Below are 17,232 nucleotides of genomic sequence, written 5' to 3'. Positions count from 1 at the left end.
ATCACAACATGTTCTGACATGTCGTGACTTCTTGGAGCTGACTCATCTCGTTCGATAATTTTTAGTAATAAACTATTATAGGAATTCCGAACCGTTCCTAGCGATAATGACAATGTAATAAAGTCGTAGCAATGGATTGTATGCCTGTAAAGCTTTGAGTTGGCTCATATCCATACTAAGTAGGTATTAATTGTAATTTTTCCAAGAAAAATTCACTTGTAACCTTGTAATAAAAACACATTATTAAAAATGAAATAAATAATTAAAAATATCTATATACAAGAGAGGGTATTTGATATATCTAGTAATATCAAATAATCACAAAAGTAATATTAACGATTCGAGTAAAGCCGAACGGTAACACCGTTAAAATAGCTTTACTCACAGTATTAAAAATTCAAATATTAATTAGTACATATTGCATAATGAAATATTTCAAAAGAAAAGTTACTATTTCAAGTAAAATGTAACGGTTGTATCGTTAATTTTAAATATCTTTATTCATGCTATTAAGTATTTAAGCATATTGAAAAATAAACTATTGCTGAAGGATTCATTAAAAACCTCAGCATTTTAAGTAAAGTCCAACGATTATACCGTTGAGTCAACGGCGTTGACTTTAAATTAGAATAGATGTAAAAATAACTCACTGTACCGATCCGACGGGATACACTTTTTAACACTTTTAGCACTTGCTTTAAGCAATACTTAATACTTAATAGCACCAAGGTTGTAGTCTTGTAGACAACCTTCTCGCGGCGGAAGCTAGACGCCAATGAAAAAACATCCAGCGCCCGCACATTATCGTGCGCCCCGCCACCTGGTGGAGAGGTGTGCGAGAGAGATAGCATATATACAACGGAAAGAGAGGGCAAAATAGGCGGAAAAAGCTACGTGCCTTCTCAATGAAGTAAGCTTCAAATTACGGTCAAGTGTTTAATTTGTAATTACATAAATAATTTGTTATCTATTAAAAAACAATATTTGATAAAAAAAACACAGAAATTAACAGGAAAGGTGTTTATTTTTTAAAGTGAAACTTTTATTACATCGTCTCAAACTTTTTGGTCTGTGTAGCGCATGTCGCGTGTATCGCGGCTGCCGAATATGTATACCTACTCGGCAGCCGACCGTCACGCGACATGCGCTACACAAAGCAGTGTTCGGAACCGTTCGAACAGTTTCACTTTTACCGTGGTTTCATAAAACCACACAACATTTTTTTCTATAATATTTTTTCCTTTTTCGTAATGCTAATAAACGTTTTTAAAATTACAACAATTTCGTATTAGCTACTCTGTGCAAAAGTGTCGTCTGTCATTGTCATTACGTTGACATATACTGTCAAGTATTATCATCAATCATGTGTCAAAAAGGCTGAAATGTTTTGCAACAAATAAACATTCTGTGTTTGATTTTTCTTTACTTTGATGAAAGTTGAAAAGAGTGTTTTATTTATTTTTGCCTAAATGATAAAGAGCTATGGCGCCAGGTAAAAAGAATGCTGCGCGTGGCAAACGTTCAAACCAGCACGTGCCTAGAGACTATGCAGAAAGGATGCAAGATTTAAGTGTCCAATCATCAGAAGAAAGCGACTCATCAAACAGTTCCGACGATGAAGGTTCTGAAGCCGAATTTGCTGTGAGCATGTGGGATTTAAATCACTGTGATCCGAAAAAATGTTCCGGTCGAAAACTACTGCGACATAACCTAATAAAAAACTTAAAATTGGGTCAGCGGTTTCAAGGATTGGTGCTCTCTCCTGTTGGTACACAATGCGTCAGTCCAAATGACAAGGATATTATTGAGAAATTTGGTTTGGCTGTGATAGATTGCTCTTGGGCGAAAATCGACGAGACTCCATTCAGTCGTATGAAGTCGCCACATCCGCGATTACTGCCGTTCTTAGTTGCGGCCAATCCAATTAATTACGGGAAGCCGTATCAATTGAGCTGTGTGGAAGCGTTAGCTGCTGCTATGTTTATCACTGGTCATAAAAGGGAAGCAAAGTTTTATTTATCCAAATTCTCATGGGGACATTCATTTTTAGAGTTAAATTCGGAAGCCCTAGAAGCGTATGCTTTATGTACTGACAGTAAGAGTGTGCTGGAAGCACAGACTAAATATTTACAAGATGTTGAAAATGAAAAGGACACAAGATCTATGTGGCCGTCCAGCAGTTCAGATTCAGGAACAGATAATGAGACTAACAAATCATGATTAAACTATATTAGGATATATTTATTTAAGCTTTATTTTAAGTGTACTCAGGCCTGAATGGGCTGCGCCTCAATTGATTTTCGATAATTTGTCAAATAAAATCACTGACAAGTGATGGAAACATTATGACACTGTTAAACATAATTAAAAAATAAATTGTAATAAAACGGCTGTTAACTAAACTCTACTTGTTAATCTTGTTAATAAATAATTTATAGTAATGTTAGCTATAGCTTGACTGCAAGTGTGTACTGCGCCCTAGGTATGTGTGGTGAGACAGGGTCCAGGTAAGAAAGAGCATGAGTTAGAAGTTAGAAAGAAATGGTACGGTTGGTACTTTCCCCTGCCTCACATTGTACCTTAGGTGTGGTACAGCGGTTGCGATTATGAAAAAGCATCTGTAATTATTTCTATGTATTAAATATAAAATGTTGACAAATTTAGTGTTTTGATTTCTATTTATTAAAAAATTTTATCAGTTATCACACATTATTTTTTCTTTTTAATTATATTATTGGACTTGCTGTGACTCCGCATGGAATTATTCAACAAGCCTAAGTTACTTCTTATTACATCAGCTATCTGCCAGTGAAAGTTCTGTCAACATCGGTAAAACCAGTTTAGCCAGATAAACACTCCTATTTTATTTATTTGTAGCTAAATGTTCTTTACTACATAAGTACATAATATTTATTTGAAATAATAGGTATTGAAAAAGAAACTCATTGGTTTTAGTACAAATTAATAAAATTAAATTGTTTATCTCACAGAGCAAATATATATTTTTCAAGTTTTGAATTTCAGAACCAGATGTGAACTTCAAATTTTTTAATTTGATGAAAAAATATTTCGTCGTGTCTTCATAACACAGACAATATTATATTATGTCTGTGCTTCAATTTCATAACATTCTTGTTCAACGATTAAATCAGAATTGAATTTAGCGCCATCTATTAAATTTTGTTTGAACTACATTGTATCCACAATGTATAAACTTGGAACAGCGCCATCTAGAGTAAACATTTGTCAATATAAAAAGTTGCCTCACCTATCTAATAGACGGCGGTAATAACGTTGTAGAGTCCGATTACCTCAAAGCTCTCATGTGTCCAGTCGTCGAGGTTTCGGTTACGATAAGTTTAGTTTGCTTTTGTAGTTCAAGTGTGGGAGTTGACTTATGTTGAGCGAAGTTATTGTTTGGAACACGCGATGTATTAAATAATACAATATAATATGTGTGAGTGATTTAATATTTTGTGTTTTCTGTGTAGTGTTTATGAGTGAACTTATTTGAGTGTAACGGACAATTTTCAACTGATAAGGTAACTTAGATAAGTAATTATAAGTTAAAGCCTTACTTTAGTTGCAACCTGTCACGCAGGTGTCTCGAGTCACTAACCTCCGATGAAAAAAAATTGCTTTCTATGGATAGATTAATAAAATTATTTGATACCTATAACTTATTCCGAAATGTATTTTTTTGAAGCAAATAATATTATAAAGTTGTTTTATTTATCATTGTGACTGTTTATTAAAGAAAAGTTCTTAGTGGAATATTAGTGAACTTTTGTAAATCTTTATTCAAAAATGATAATTTAAAATTATAAAGGTTTTGTCATAGGTACCTATTTAAATTATGTTTTTATGTACTTAACGAAAATGTAAATTTATCCTTTAAAAATAAAGGAAAAATAAGGCTTTATGTACTTAGAAATGTAAAAGCTCCGAACTTTTTGCTCGATTGTCCAAGAAGAATGTTATGTTCTTCGATTTTATTTAATACTATAGCTTTCCGCCCGCGGCTTCGCCCGCCTTGTCTAAAATCTTAATCATAATTATATAATTTGGGGAATAGGTGTAACTAAGTATCTCAATGAATTTTTTAAAATACAAAAGGTTCAAAAATTATAATTGAATGTCATCTTTATAAGATTTGATAGGGACGAAAATGTATTTAGGTAGTTGCGCTTTGTTGTAGAGTCATCGAAATAAGCTTTGTGTACTTACCTATAACTTAAACTAGGTACCTAGGTTGTAGGTAAACCTGTGCGCTAAATTCTATTCTAATCTAGTATTCCAATTTCAAATTTAAAACACGAAAATGGAAATGACTATCATACTAAGTAGTAATAGATAGTTTGTAGATTGTTGTAGATAGTTGGAACTTAGTAGATACTAGATACCAATCCTAGAGCTTTTAAAATCTTATATAATTTCATATACCTACCTAGGAAGCAATAAGAATATGTGGGCACTCTTAAAATATTATGTTAAATGTTGGTTAATAAAATATTTATTATTTTTATTGTCAGTCTAGGTCAGTCTACACTCTACAGCATTAAATGCAATTTATAAAATATTATGTTAAGAATCATATTTCGTTTCATGTTTCGAATTATTATTAATTTTGAAATCTTTAAAAATTAACGATTTAATTTATCTTAGCCATACCAAATTATTGATTGTATTGCAAACCGACCTTCATAGAGCGTATCTTTAAAATACTTTTTTAAATTTAGAAACGTCAAAAATAATCAAGGATACTTTTCATTTATAAACAATGATCTTTCGATGAATGTTTACGATATTTTAGATTTGTAGAATAATTAACTAAATTATTTTAAATGTGAGGTGTTTACTATAAGGATCATCGTATGGACGTTCTTATAAAAACGACCATCAATTTATAATCATGTAAAATATTCGACGGTGTGATAAGTCGAAATATTTGAATGGGTACTTGTTTCGTCCGGTAAGTTAATATTCTGTTGTGATTGTAGTCTGTAGAAATAATAAATCTCTATTCTATGGTTATTATAGGAAATAAAATTTTCGTTTAGACACATTTAATTAAGAAGCGTTTTAGAACGAACTATCCTAATCTGGTGATTTTTGATTGAGATCTAATACTGAATCTAATCACAACGGAAACGTCACTATGATACGTAATATTGAACCGTCTACAACGGAATTTAATCGCATTTTAAATCCAAAATAGATTGTGTTAAAACCATATATTAAATAATACCTATTATATTATACAAAATATAGTACTAAAAGTTAAGAGCTACGGTATTTAATTTGATTATTTAGTACTAGTGGTCCGCCCCGGCTTCGCCCGTGGTACATATTTCGCAATAAAAGGTAGCCTATGTCCTTTCTCGGGTATCAAAATATCTCCATACCAAATTTCATGCAAATTGGTTCAGTAGTTTAGGCGTGATTGAGTAACAGACAGACAGACAGAGTTACTTTCGCATTTATAATATTAGTATGGATATTACTTAGTTAGGTACATCTTTATTGATATAAAATTATTTTGAAACTTTTACAGTACATACCTAGATTTGTGAGTTAGCTGTAATAGCAAGTGATCTCTGGATGATAATTATAGTAATATTTTTATTAGCTTTTATCTATAGTCAGTATAAATCAAGGCCGAACATTATAAATGAGATTTCATTTTTTTCCTGATCATTAGACATAATCTAGGTACTCTAATTTAATCAAAAACATTTAAACTTAAACTTTTTGATCGCTTTACAGATGTCCAATTATTGTATAGTGGACAAGTGGATAATCTGTCAAATTATGTGGAAGAATGTTGATATTTTATTGACAAATTCGTTGCGTTTTTTCTTATGACTATCTACACATAGTCACAGAAAAGGCAACACATCATGAAGTCTCTAAGAAAACCGCATAGTCAGACTTGCTCCTGTACGTCTTGTATATTCAATAGCGATACTGATGGTCATTCTCTACAAAAGTTTTTGGTGAGTGGCTCTAAAATAGATCGTCTTTACTATGGAAAATATATTCCCCTTCGAGAAAGAAAACTTTTAGATAAATTGGTAAGAACTAGAGCAGTTTATGATGATATTAGAGCTCAGTTAGTCACAGATAGTACAGGAAGTTTACAGAAAAATGCGAATTTTAAACACTATTCATCAGGCAGTGAACTTGATGATACAGAAAAAAGCAGTGCTATTTTGGAGCTAGTTAATTTAGTAGATAAAGGTGCTGCTATAAAATCATCAAAACTTAGTGAATGTTGTAGCTGCTGCAGTTGTTCGTTGAAAATGCGGACAGGTGACCATAAACAGAAACATCACAAACATAAACATGTGGCAGAAAAACATAGATATGAATTTAAAAGAAGAAGAGGAGTACGCTTTAAAGCTAAACATATAAAATCTGATCCTTGCACCTGCACGTTTCAATTCAGTAGTAGAGCGAAAATTCAAACAAAACCGGAATTCGAAGATAGCAATGAAAGTACAGATACAAAAGATAAGGCGAATAAATTCAAAGCAATAGCAAAAAAATCTTTACAAAAACTTGAGGATTCTAAAACAAACCTCAAAAATAAAATAGATGCGGGTATGATCAATTTTCATGATTCTAAAACAAAGCTACAAGAGTCTTTGGCGCTTCATACTAACGAATCGTTGGAAAAAATTAAGAGGATGAAATATCGATTAAAAAGGAATACAGAGTTTCCAGAAAGAATGGCATTCGATACCGATCTGGTAAATGAATACCAAACTAAAACAAATCGATTGAAGAACCTTGCAAAATCGTCGCGCGATAAACTAAAAATGTCACAAGCCAAGTTAAAAAATAAAATGCTTGAAGGAGGTGAGGTAATGGAGTTGCAGGTTAAGAAATCTCTAGAGAAAATGAAAAAAACTAAAGATAAAATTAAATCTATAATATGTGAATGTCCTGAATATATTTCAGAAAAGGAAATAGATTTAGCTTTTAAAGCCAAGAAGGAAGTAGATGAAAAAGTGGATTTGAAGGTTAAAAAATCTTTAGAGAAAATTAAAAAAGCTAAAGATAAAATTAAATCTGTAATATGTGAGTGCCCTGAATATATTTCCGCAAAAGAAAAAGAATTGTCATTTAAAATAAAAAAAGAAGGACGTAAAATTCGGGATTTGCAGTTTAACAAATCGCTAGAGAAAATGAAAAAACCTAAGGATAGCATTAAATCTGTTATATGTGATTGTCCTGAAAAAGAATTAGCATTAAAAATCAGAAAGGATTCCATTCGAAAGTTTAAAGAAAACTTGAACAAGAAACAATATTTAGAAGATTGGACATGTGAGAATGATTGCATCCAAGGAGTATGTATTGCAGAAGAATGCTATGAAAAATTAAAAAGAAAAGCTCACAAAAAGAAAATACGTGATAAACGCTATAGATACTCCAGTAAGCGAAAAATGAGTAGTCGAGAAGTAACTGTTAATATATTGCCAAAAAAATCAAACTCTGGCATTCAAGCCCATAAAATCGTAGTGCACAAAGGCACAAAACATGCACAGAAGGGTGTTAATATTAATAACAGGTCTAACAGGTCTCAGGTCTCTGGCCGGTCTCAGGAAAACAAAGAAAAAGGCCTGGAATATTCTAAAAACAAACGAAAAATAAAGACACGATCAACGTTGTCATCGTTCAGTTCTGAACAAACTAAGGGATCGCGTCCAGCAGTTAGAATTAGTTCTTCGGCTAGTTTTAACATTCAATTTGTTAAGAATAAATCAAATTCAAAAGTAAAAAAGAGTTATCCATCACAAGGAACTGATGTTGAGCAATCATCCACTACACAAGTTAGTCGTTTAGGAAGAAAGCCAATTGTGTCCAAACGAAAGAAGGGATCGCAGGTAAAGTTAAACAAGTCAATAAAAGATATAAAGCAGAAAGGTTATGCTCTTAAGAGATGCTTTTGTACTTTGAAACTAAAGCCAAAAAGACGAAAATCAGTATCTCAGAAATCTACTGGTACAATGTCTACATTTAAAAGTTACGAAAGAAATATTAATGGTCAATATCGAATGGAAACTAGAGATTTTAATAGAAATAAAATTAACAGTGAATATCATAATGCGGAGCTTTTGCCTTATGAGTGTGAGCCCGGTATTTGTGTGCCAAACAAATGTAATCCCTATCATTGTTTAAAAATACAAAATAAAAGGTTAGCCACTAAGAAGAGAATCCGTACAAAAAATTCTTACACTACCAGTTCTAGAAAAACAAGATCAACATCAAGCGTTACACCCAAAGAAAAGACTTCTAAAGCAAAACATGTACAGTCTGCTATAATACCGATACGAATGCATGTACCAAAAAAGGAAAAAGGAAATTTGCAAACCAAAAATGGTGTCACAGAACCCAATCGCAATGTTGTGCGCATTGGTTCAACTATAAGTTTCAATATAGATTTCTATAGGGACACAGGAAATGAACAATCACTTCCCAAACAAACCCATGAAAAAAGCTTTGATCTCCATGGCTTAAAATTACAACCAAAAATGAAAGATAAGAAACACATTAAACAAAAGCCAAAAAAAATCAAAGAAAAGAAATATAAAAATCTGCCTTTGATGTCCAGTACAGCGACTGAAACGAGTGGGAATTTTTATAAAAAGACGCGCAGTAAGGCAACTAAAACAGGAAGTAATTTGAGCTATTATTACCACCTTGAACCGTACGAATGTGAGCCTTTTACTTGTATTCCAGGAGAATGCGATCCATATATTTGTCTTCAAAATATTAAGAAACGTTTAAATAATACAAAAGAAATCAGTCTCGGTACAATCAATCCTGAGAGTAGATCGACATCGAGTTATACATATTCATACGGAAAATACAAAGATGTCTACGTTCAATCTAAGCCACATACCAAAGTGCAGAAAGTTTCAGTAAAAACAAAACCCAAACCTTTGAGTAAGGTCGTGTATACCCCCAAAATATCAAACATTCATAATAAATTAAGAAATTCAGTATCTGTGGGATCTACATTTAGTTTTAATGTAGAGTTTTCTAAAACTTATAATGCAAAGGAAGCCCAGTTAGATTTATCACCGATTCCATTAGACGGTAAAACAAAAAGAAAAGTGAAACACAAGGGAATTAAATTAGATACAATTACAGTGGATGACATCGATACACAAATGGAAAGAAATAAAAAAATAAACAAATCATCTGTTGTTGGACCAATTTTGAAAAGATGTTTCTGTACACTTAATTTATATAAGAAACGTAGGAGAGATAAGGATAAATATTATCATATTCCTAAGAATACGATGTACACAGTTCATACAGCTTTAATAAGTAGTAGAATGCAGAGCCGACTTGGTTTATGTGGCAAAAGTGAAGAATATACTTCTGAAAATCAATCAAAATATGAAATGTCAAGAAAAAATAGCGCTTTGCATATTTTAAATCAAGAAAGAAAATATTCTATAGGCAAACAATCTTTGGAAATAAATTCAGATCTAAGTATAAATGTAAAACTAATTAAAAAATCTTCACATCGCCAATTTTTATTAAATCAAACAAAATGTCAAAAGGAAATCGTTATAGGAAATTATGAAAGTTTTGAAAAATTTGAAGATAATTACATTAATCCAGTATCAATAAATCAAACAAAAACTGGCCTTGCTCATTATTTAAATAGCTGCATTTACTCTATGAATATGCAGGTAGACAATAAAAAAGTAATGAACAGAAAACTTAAGCCATACGAATGTGAACCAGGTGTTTGTATACCCGGGCAATGTAATCCCTATGAATGCCAAAAATTGATAATTAGGCGACTACAAAAAAGAATTTCTAAGTCATCTGGTACTCGAACAGATTCTAGATCAATGTCTAGTAGTCAAACGCAGGAAACACCCACCAAATCACATATAACCAGTGTATCTCTGAAACCCGAGTATAAAAAGAAACCAACAGTGCAGAAAATGTCAAAGCCCAAAGATAGAAGTCAAGTTGTTCGAGTGGGATCAAATTTTAGTTTTGATGTTGAATTTTATAAAAAACGTTCAAATAAGCCTGGCAAAATACAATATCATGACGATTTTTACTTCCAAGAAAAACCACCAAAGCGAACGAGAGATACAAAAGAAAAAAAAATAGAAACAAACTCTGATACTCAAGACAGTGGATCACAGTCGAAACTATATAAAGTAAAGGCTAAAACTTCTCAAGCTTTGCAAGGTGTACAAAGATGTTTCTGTACTTTGAAACTACAAAAGCAAGGTAAGCTAAAACAAAAAGTGAAAAAAGAAACTGCCAATACAGTGCGTGAAGAATCAATCAGTGTGAAAACGGTAAATAGAGGACAGAATACAAAACCCATTAAAAATACTCGAGTATTATTGCCATATGAATGTGAACCAGGTATATGTATACCAGGTGAGTGTAATCCATATGAATGCCTTGAATTGATTAATAAGAGGAAACGCAAAGAAAAAGGTACCGATACAGTGTTGCGTAAAAAAATAACTACTTCTAGTGCAACGATAAGCACGGTACATAAACGTAAATCCCGAGCAATTTATGTACAGCCAAAACGCCAACCGAAATTCAATTCTGAGATAGTGAAACCAAAATATAAACAGGTTACTTATCCTCATGATACTGGAAGACAAACAGTGAGAATTGGCTCTACCTTTAGTTTTAATATTGACTTCTATAAGGATAGCTCACCTTCTGATAATCAAGTAAGTGTTATTAAAACTGACAAGTATACGCACAGTAATAAAGTTCCTCAAATCCCCGTAGCCAAAGAAAGAAGAAATAAACAGAATTTTACACATCTGAAGTCCCAATCGCAAATGTCACAAACGTTAAAAGTACCACAAAAAACTTCGTCAGTAGATGCAAAACCTTTTTTACAACGATGTTTTTGCACTTTACAATTACGCAAAAAAGAAAAGCAAAAACAAGAAAAGAAAAAGATCCATAATGTCAAAAAAATACAACAGAAAAATGTTAAGACGATGACAAAAGATATAAAAGATGTTCAAGAACTTCTTCCATATGAATGTGAGCCTTCATTTTGTATACCAGGCGAATGTGATCCATTAGTTTGTTATGAACGAATTAAACAGAGAAATAAAAGAATTAAAAGTTTGGGCACGGAGACAAAAACTCGAACAAAAAAATCAACTGGCAGTACACCAACATCTAAGAAACAAAAACATAAAAAGATACAATTTCAGAATGTCGATGATGAGCCAAAACCGACAGCGAAGCCAAGTATACCTAAACCTATAGTTGAAAGTGGACAAAAACAAGTTGTACGAATTGGTTCGAATTTCAGCTTTAATGTAGAATTTTTTAAAGATTCAGGGCTTAATAGTACCAGAATACAATATGATGATTCACAAATTCGAAAAAATAAAACCAAATATATAAAACAAGACAAAGAGGAATTGCCAAAACCTGCTACCAAAAAACACAAAATTGTACAAGATAAGAAATCTTTGCATGCTGGCCAGTCACAGACATTAACTACATCCAAATCTGTTAAATCTGGTATAATATCAAATTTAGAAAGGTGCTTCTGTACGCTGGCACTTATAAAAGATAAGAAAACCAAAAAGAAAGCCAACATTAAGGAAGAAAAGGTGCAATTGAAAAAAAATAAAAAAGATAAAAAGGTCAAAAAAGATAAAAAATTAAAAAAGGACAAGAAAAAGGATAAAGTATCAAAAGCTGTGGATAAAGATGTTCAAACGACTAAATCTTCAGCATCAGCAATTAGTTCTTTCATAAAAAATTGTTTATGTGCTCTCAAAGACAATACAAAAAAACATTCACCAATGGTAAAAGTAGAAATAAAACCACATAAACAAAAACAATGGAAACTTGATCCTTATGAATGTGAACCTGGTATATGTATACCGGGCCAATGTGATCCATACGAATGTGAAAAACGCATACAGAAACGATTATTACGTGAAAATGCAACAGAGACTAAACATATAAAATTCAAGACTCACTCTAGTTCTACGCCTACTAAAACGCATAAAAGCCGTAATGTTAAAACAAAACCTTTAAAACTAGAACCAGCAAAAGAAAAGAAAGAATTGCCTTTAGTTGTGCCTAATTCGAAACCAAATCATTCAGTTTCTTTAGATCGTGAAGAAAATAATAAGCAAACTGTAAGGATAGGTTCATCATTTAGCTTTGATATAGAGTTTTTTAAAGATAAGTCGACACCTGATTCCATACGAAAAATACCAACGCGTTTAAAAGCTATCGATTCAGGAAGTACAAAAAAAGAAAAACCTAAATATAAATCTACAGGACAGCAATCATTTCATAATGTGAAAAAATATGATTCATCACAATTATCTACTATCAAAACGCAGCCAAGCAGTACGGTTACCGATCCGATACTGAAAAGATGTTTTTGCACTTTGCAATTTCATAAAAGTGCAGCACGTCTGAATAATAGCCACAATGCACAAAAGAAGCCAGGACGAAATAAGAAAAAAGGAGAAATACCGAAACAAAAAACTACATCTACTAAAAATACCACTACTATATCGTACATGACGTGTTCTAACGAATGTCCGCCTTTAATGTGTATTCCAAATAAGTGTAAGTCTAAAGTATGTAGAGAAAAACATATAAAAACAGGCACAAACAAAGTCGGTAATGAGGATAAAATATTACATAAGTCTGTGGAAGCAAAAGTACTATCCAAAAAATCAAAAAAAGTACAAGCTCAAGTAAAAGATACAATATCATTGAAATCTTACAATGAACAAGAAAAGGGTATTGTGGAAATACCTCGCTTTAGTAATTATTTCAAAAAAGAAAATAGACCAGCTCTCAAATTTGGTTCAAATATTTCTCTTAATATCGAATTTTATAAAGAATTACTACCTCCAGTTCCTCTTGACACGTCAGATATTAAAGAAGAAGATTTGAAACCAAGTAAATATGAAACATGTGACAGATCAAATTGTTTAAACTTAAAGAACAAAAATATACCAGCATTACGAGCAAATGTGCGTAGTAAAAAGTCACAAATTAAAAATGTCAAACAACAAATAAACGATCTAACACAGTCAATAAGTTAAAAAGATGTTTTTGTACCCTGAAGTTACAAAAAAGTAAAAATGAAAATATCGCATCTAAGGCGCCTTATTCACAAGTTATTGAAGTTCGTAGAGTAGAAATTCAGAGCAATAAAAAGAAAATATCTAAGAAAACTAATACCGAATGCAGAAATGTGTGTACTAAAATTGATGCTGCGTTATTAAACTCTGACAAAAAAGATAAACCTTCATCACAAAAAAATACCAACAAAATGAAAACTATTTTACCATACCAACCGACCAAATTTAAAAAGAATGTGAGCAAAACACTTGTAAACCATGGTAAAGCATCAACCCGAAAACGCCCTGTGAAGCCTTCCATTACTAACACCCAAAAAGGTAAACGTTTAACCAGGAAAAAGAGTCAAAACGCTTTTAATTGCACTGAATTTTCTTCCTCTAATCAAACAAATAAATACGCTATTAAACGGTACCTATGTCGCTGTGCTAATAATGCTGCTTTGAAATCAGGAAAGCCAATATTTTCAGAATCAGTATGTGATGAAATTACAAATAACAAGGAAAAACCATTTAAACAGTCGAATAAAAAAGTTCCGAAAAAAACTAAAGATGTAAACCTAAAATGTGGACCATGCGTTGGTGACCTTAAAACTTCTCATAGTGAGCGTCAATCAAAACATTTAAAGGAAGTATCTGCAGTAAGGACTTCAAAAAGTCTTAAACTATCGCATAAAGATAAAAATATATCAAACTTGGATAAATTGAAGATTCTCAAGACTGATCTACTCCAAAAAGGCGATGAGTATAAGGCACCTTTATCTAAACTGATGAAATCTGCAATGAAGTCCACTGATGATAAAAAATTTGTTTGTTCAAAATGTTTGGCTATACATAACAATACAGAAAGGAAAAATTTAAAGGTTAATTTCAAGGATTCTCCTCATACGATAGAAAAACAAGGAAAATTAAACAGAAAAAAGAGATTGCCTATACAAACAAACGCCCACAAAATAAAGTCTAAAAATGTATGTGAAAATTGTGCTAAAAGTATTGATGAAAAATGTAAATATTGTAAAGTTTGTTTCAAATCTGAGAGCCAATTTAAACAATATTTTTATTTTTTCATGAAACAAATCGAAAAGTTGCCTATAAAGACTTTGATTAACAAAATACAGCAAAAAGAGTTTATAAAAAAAGAATCTCCACAACCATTGTTTGATGTTTATCTAGAGTCGGATAGTTTAAAAATTATCAACAAAGATGAAGTTGATAAAAAAGTTAAAGAACTATATACACCTAAAGGCAAAACGGAGTCTCAGAAACACGGAGAATCATGTGTTTGCTGTATTTGTCTAGGAAAAAGAAAGACTGTAAACAAATCTAATAAAGTAAGTAAAAAACAAGGTATTAAATTTGGTAAAAAGAAATGCACCTGTGGAAGTGAAGTGTGCGCGAAAACTGTTGAAGAAAAGAGATTGAGCATACAAGAAGATAAGAAATCAAAAGAGTTGAAACCATGCATATGTGGAAGTCCGGTATGTGGAGAAGAATCTCAACTAATGCATAAAATAACAAAAAGTCCCGGTGAAATGGTTTGCACGTGTAGAGAAGAAATGGAGAAAAGAAGGCAAAAGAAAAGGGAATTAAGTGAAATAGCGTATCGGAAGAGACGCAAAATTCTGTCCGAGCAAGAAAAAAGGGACGATAGTATTCGAAGAAAACATCGGCTTAAAGAAAATTTACGACTCGAAAAATCAATAAAAAAAGATGCAAGCGATGCCATGTTATTGACTGAATCAGTTGTAGATGTTGCAAAATTGGGCATTACAGGCGTATCCGACCTGCTTCGCATTTTATATAGATGTGTTAGAGATCCAAAACACACTTTACACAACATGAAATCAATGAAGGAAAATCCTAACCTGATACTAAAGTCGTTGAAAAATGCATACAGTGACAGTGGCGTGGCAGCGACTTCGAGAAGAGTAGCGAAGCGTGTTCAATCAATGGAAACTGTAAAATCAGCGACAGATTTACTGGAACAATATCCAGCGACGAATTATTTAATCCACATTAATAATCCGAAGAAACGGATGCGCAATATAAAGAAAAAACGGCGTAAAGAACGCATTGATTTCCATTGTAATCTTTTCATGAGCTCTTTAAGGAAGAGACCGTTTATGTGGATATATGATCGTTGTCCCTGGTTTTATCCACATTGTTTATCAATTCTCAATGTTTGGCGTCAATTTGCGGATGTAATGTTGTTCTTGTTAGCTGTTGTTGTATGGAGTCCTTGTATTTTTGCCATGGAAATGTGTAGAGCCGTGATGTGTTGCACTTTGTGTACGGGTTAAAGTGATGTATTAAATTTGTTGTATTTTTTGGTATATGTGCAATTATTAAATTTTGAGGTATAAACTTTTATGTATATTTTATTTGCAGTTTTCGTGTTTTTACTATTTTAACTAAGAAAAATAGACTTTTCTTTGAAGCTTATTCTCGGACATAAATTTATGAGTAGCTAAAATGTAATTTACATCCCTATTATGAATTGAACATTTTGTGCTTATAACCTATGCACCCCGAGTTCAATGACCGATGCTATTAAATTTGGGGTGCATTTTTTCTGGCCCTAGTCATGGTCAGTTTTAATATTCAATTTAAATTTTTTTGCGTATTTATATCTTACTAAGTACATTCATAAAATTATTCAGAAAATTTTGAAAAAACAATGAAATATGTACCTAGGTACTATAAATATTGTAAAAAATGCATTTAAAATTTGAGTACTTTCCAAAAGTATATTTGTGCCACGTAATATCATAACTTTACTTTTACCACATAATAACGTAATTTCTTTACCAACTTCAAGAGTTGTCAAGAACCGTTCATCTTCACACTGCTAATCTGTAATCTGCAAGCATTCAGCAACTCAATAGTTATCCAACTATTCAATCGAGTTTAAGCGAAACGAGACGCAATGCGTTCAAAGTGCGAAAACAAAAGAGAGCGGTATCGACCAAACCCTCAAAAGTGAGGGCCGCCACCCTCTTTATGACTCAGAGGGGAGGACCCTTGCACGTAGGTACCTCTGTACTGAGGGAGTACAGAACATGCACTCACTATTGATCTGGGGTATTTGGGACCATCTAATAAGTTTTTGACCTATCGAATTTCGGCTCGCATTTTAGGGTTGAAGTGTTCTTGGTATAGAACAAAACTGTGCGATTGGTTCTGTACAAAAATAAATTTTAGTTCCTGTGGGGCTAAATTATAATATGTTGACTAATAAACTAATTGTAAGGGACACAATATCATAGACTATATACAATATTTGTTTTTGCAAACCGTTGGTCAATTACAAAACTTCTACCAGAAATAAAAGTTGCTAAATAACACTGAGATACATACTATGTACCTACTACGTACAAGGTACGTAGTAATAATATCTCAATGCTAAATTACCATCTATTATTTTGGAAAAAGCAATTTTAAATTTCTCCCAAAACAAAAACGAATAAAGTCAAAGGTTGCATTTTTAAAGAAACTTTTTTATTACTATTTTATTTTATAGCAGACGATTATGGTAATTTTATGATTTATTAGGCAATAGCGACAGTTCATAGCTACCAGTTGCTCAATAAATCAAAACAATCTATTTTTTACATGCATCGCTAAAAATTAGTTCGTAACTATATCTTAATAGAAGATTATTTTACATACTTACACGAATACGAATTATTTACAAGCATAATAATCTCATAACAAATAATAACATTATTTATCATCAGCATATTAATATAGAAACTGAAATCATCATATAGTTTACAAAATTGGATTAATGCGGAAAATTTAACATGCTCATAAATTCATATATAATCGTAGGCACTGGCATACTCCCGCAATAACTCGATTAACATTCTGTCATTTCGGGTTTATGTTCAGTTTACAAATTACATGTCATCGAATTGATCCTGCGTCCACACAACGTTGTACACGCGACTGTAGCTATCTCTTTCCAATAGGTTTACTCCGATAGAGAAAAAGCTATGAATATCAGACGGATACATAAATTTTGAATTTGTTTGATGATTCAGTAGCTAGTTCGTTATTAAAAGCGAAATTAAAATTGAAAACTTAATTG

General features: G+C 32.1%; 4 protein-coding genes across 4 annotated transcripts in view; 3 read left to right on the top strand and 1 right to left on the bottom strand.

Moving 5' to 3' along the window:
- The window catches only part of LOC149904408 (calcyphosin-like protein), a 57,134-nt gene that overhangs the window by 24,655 nt on the left and 15,247 nt on the right, over nt 1–17,232 (bottom strand). The window lies entirely within an intron of this gene.
- LOC149904410 (18S rRNA aminocarboxypropyltransferase) lies at nt 1,386–2,566 on the top strand. The gene has a single exon (XM_090107070.1). It carries the CDS (start codon nt 1,483–1,485, stop codon nt 2,218–2,220), a length of 738 nt encoding a protein of 245 aa, XP_089963196.1. The 5' UTR covers nt 1,386–1,482; the 3' UTR covers nt 2,221–2,566.
- stan (Protocadherin-like wing polarity protein stan) overlaps nt 3,382–17,232 on the top strand; it is a 128,468-nt gene continuing 114,617 nt past the window's right edge. Inside the window, exon 1 of the mRNA XM_090107265.1 lies at nt 3,382–3,542. The gene's annotated coding sequence lies outside the window, so the exon portion shown is untranslated. The remainder of the gene's footprint in view (nt 3,543–17,232) is intronic.
- On the top strand, nt 5,574–15,711 carry LOC149904409 (uncharacterized). Its single transcript, XM_090107008.1, is given in 2 exon segments — nt 5,574–13,056; nt 13,059–15,711. Coding segments are annotated over 2 exon segments (9,540 nt in total). The 5' UTR covers nt 5,574–5,900; the 3' UTR covers nt 15,443–15,711.

The sequence above is a fragment of the Colias eurytheme genome, chromosome 11, assembly GCF_061535395.1.
Source record: "Colias eurytheme isolate Ceu_HAF_F1 chromosome 11, ilColEury1 Martin Lab GWU primary, whole genome shotgun sequence".
NCBI lineage: Eukaryota > Metazoa > Arthropoda > Insecta > Lepidoptera > Pieridae > Colias > Colias eurytheme.
This window is presented reverse-complemented; position numbering and strand designations above follow the sequence as displayed.

Bases quoted from the DNA above. Each gene is read 5' to 3' on its own strand.
- LOC149904410 (XM_090107070.1), top strand. From the start codon at position 1,483: ATGGCGCCAGGTAAAAAGAATGCTGCGCGTGGCAAACGTTCAAACCAG.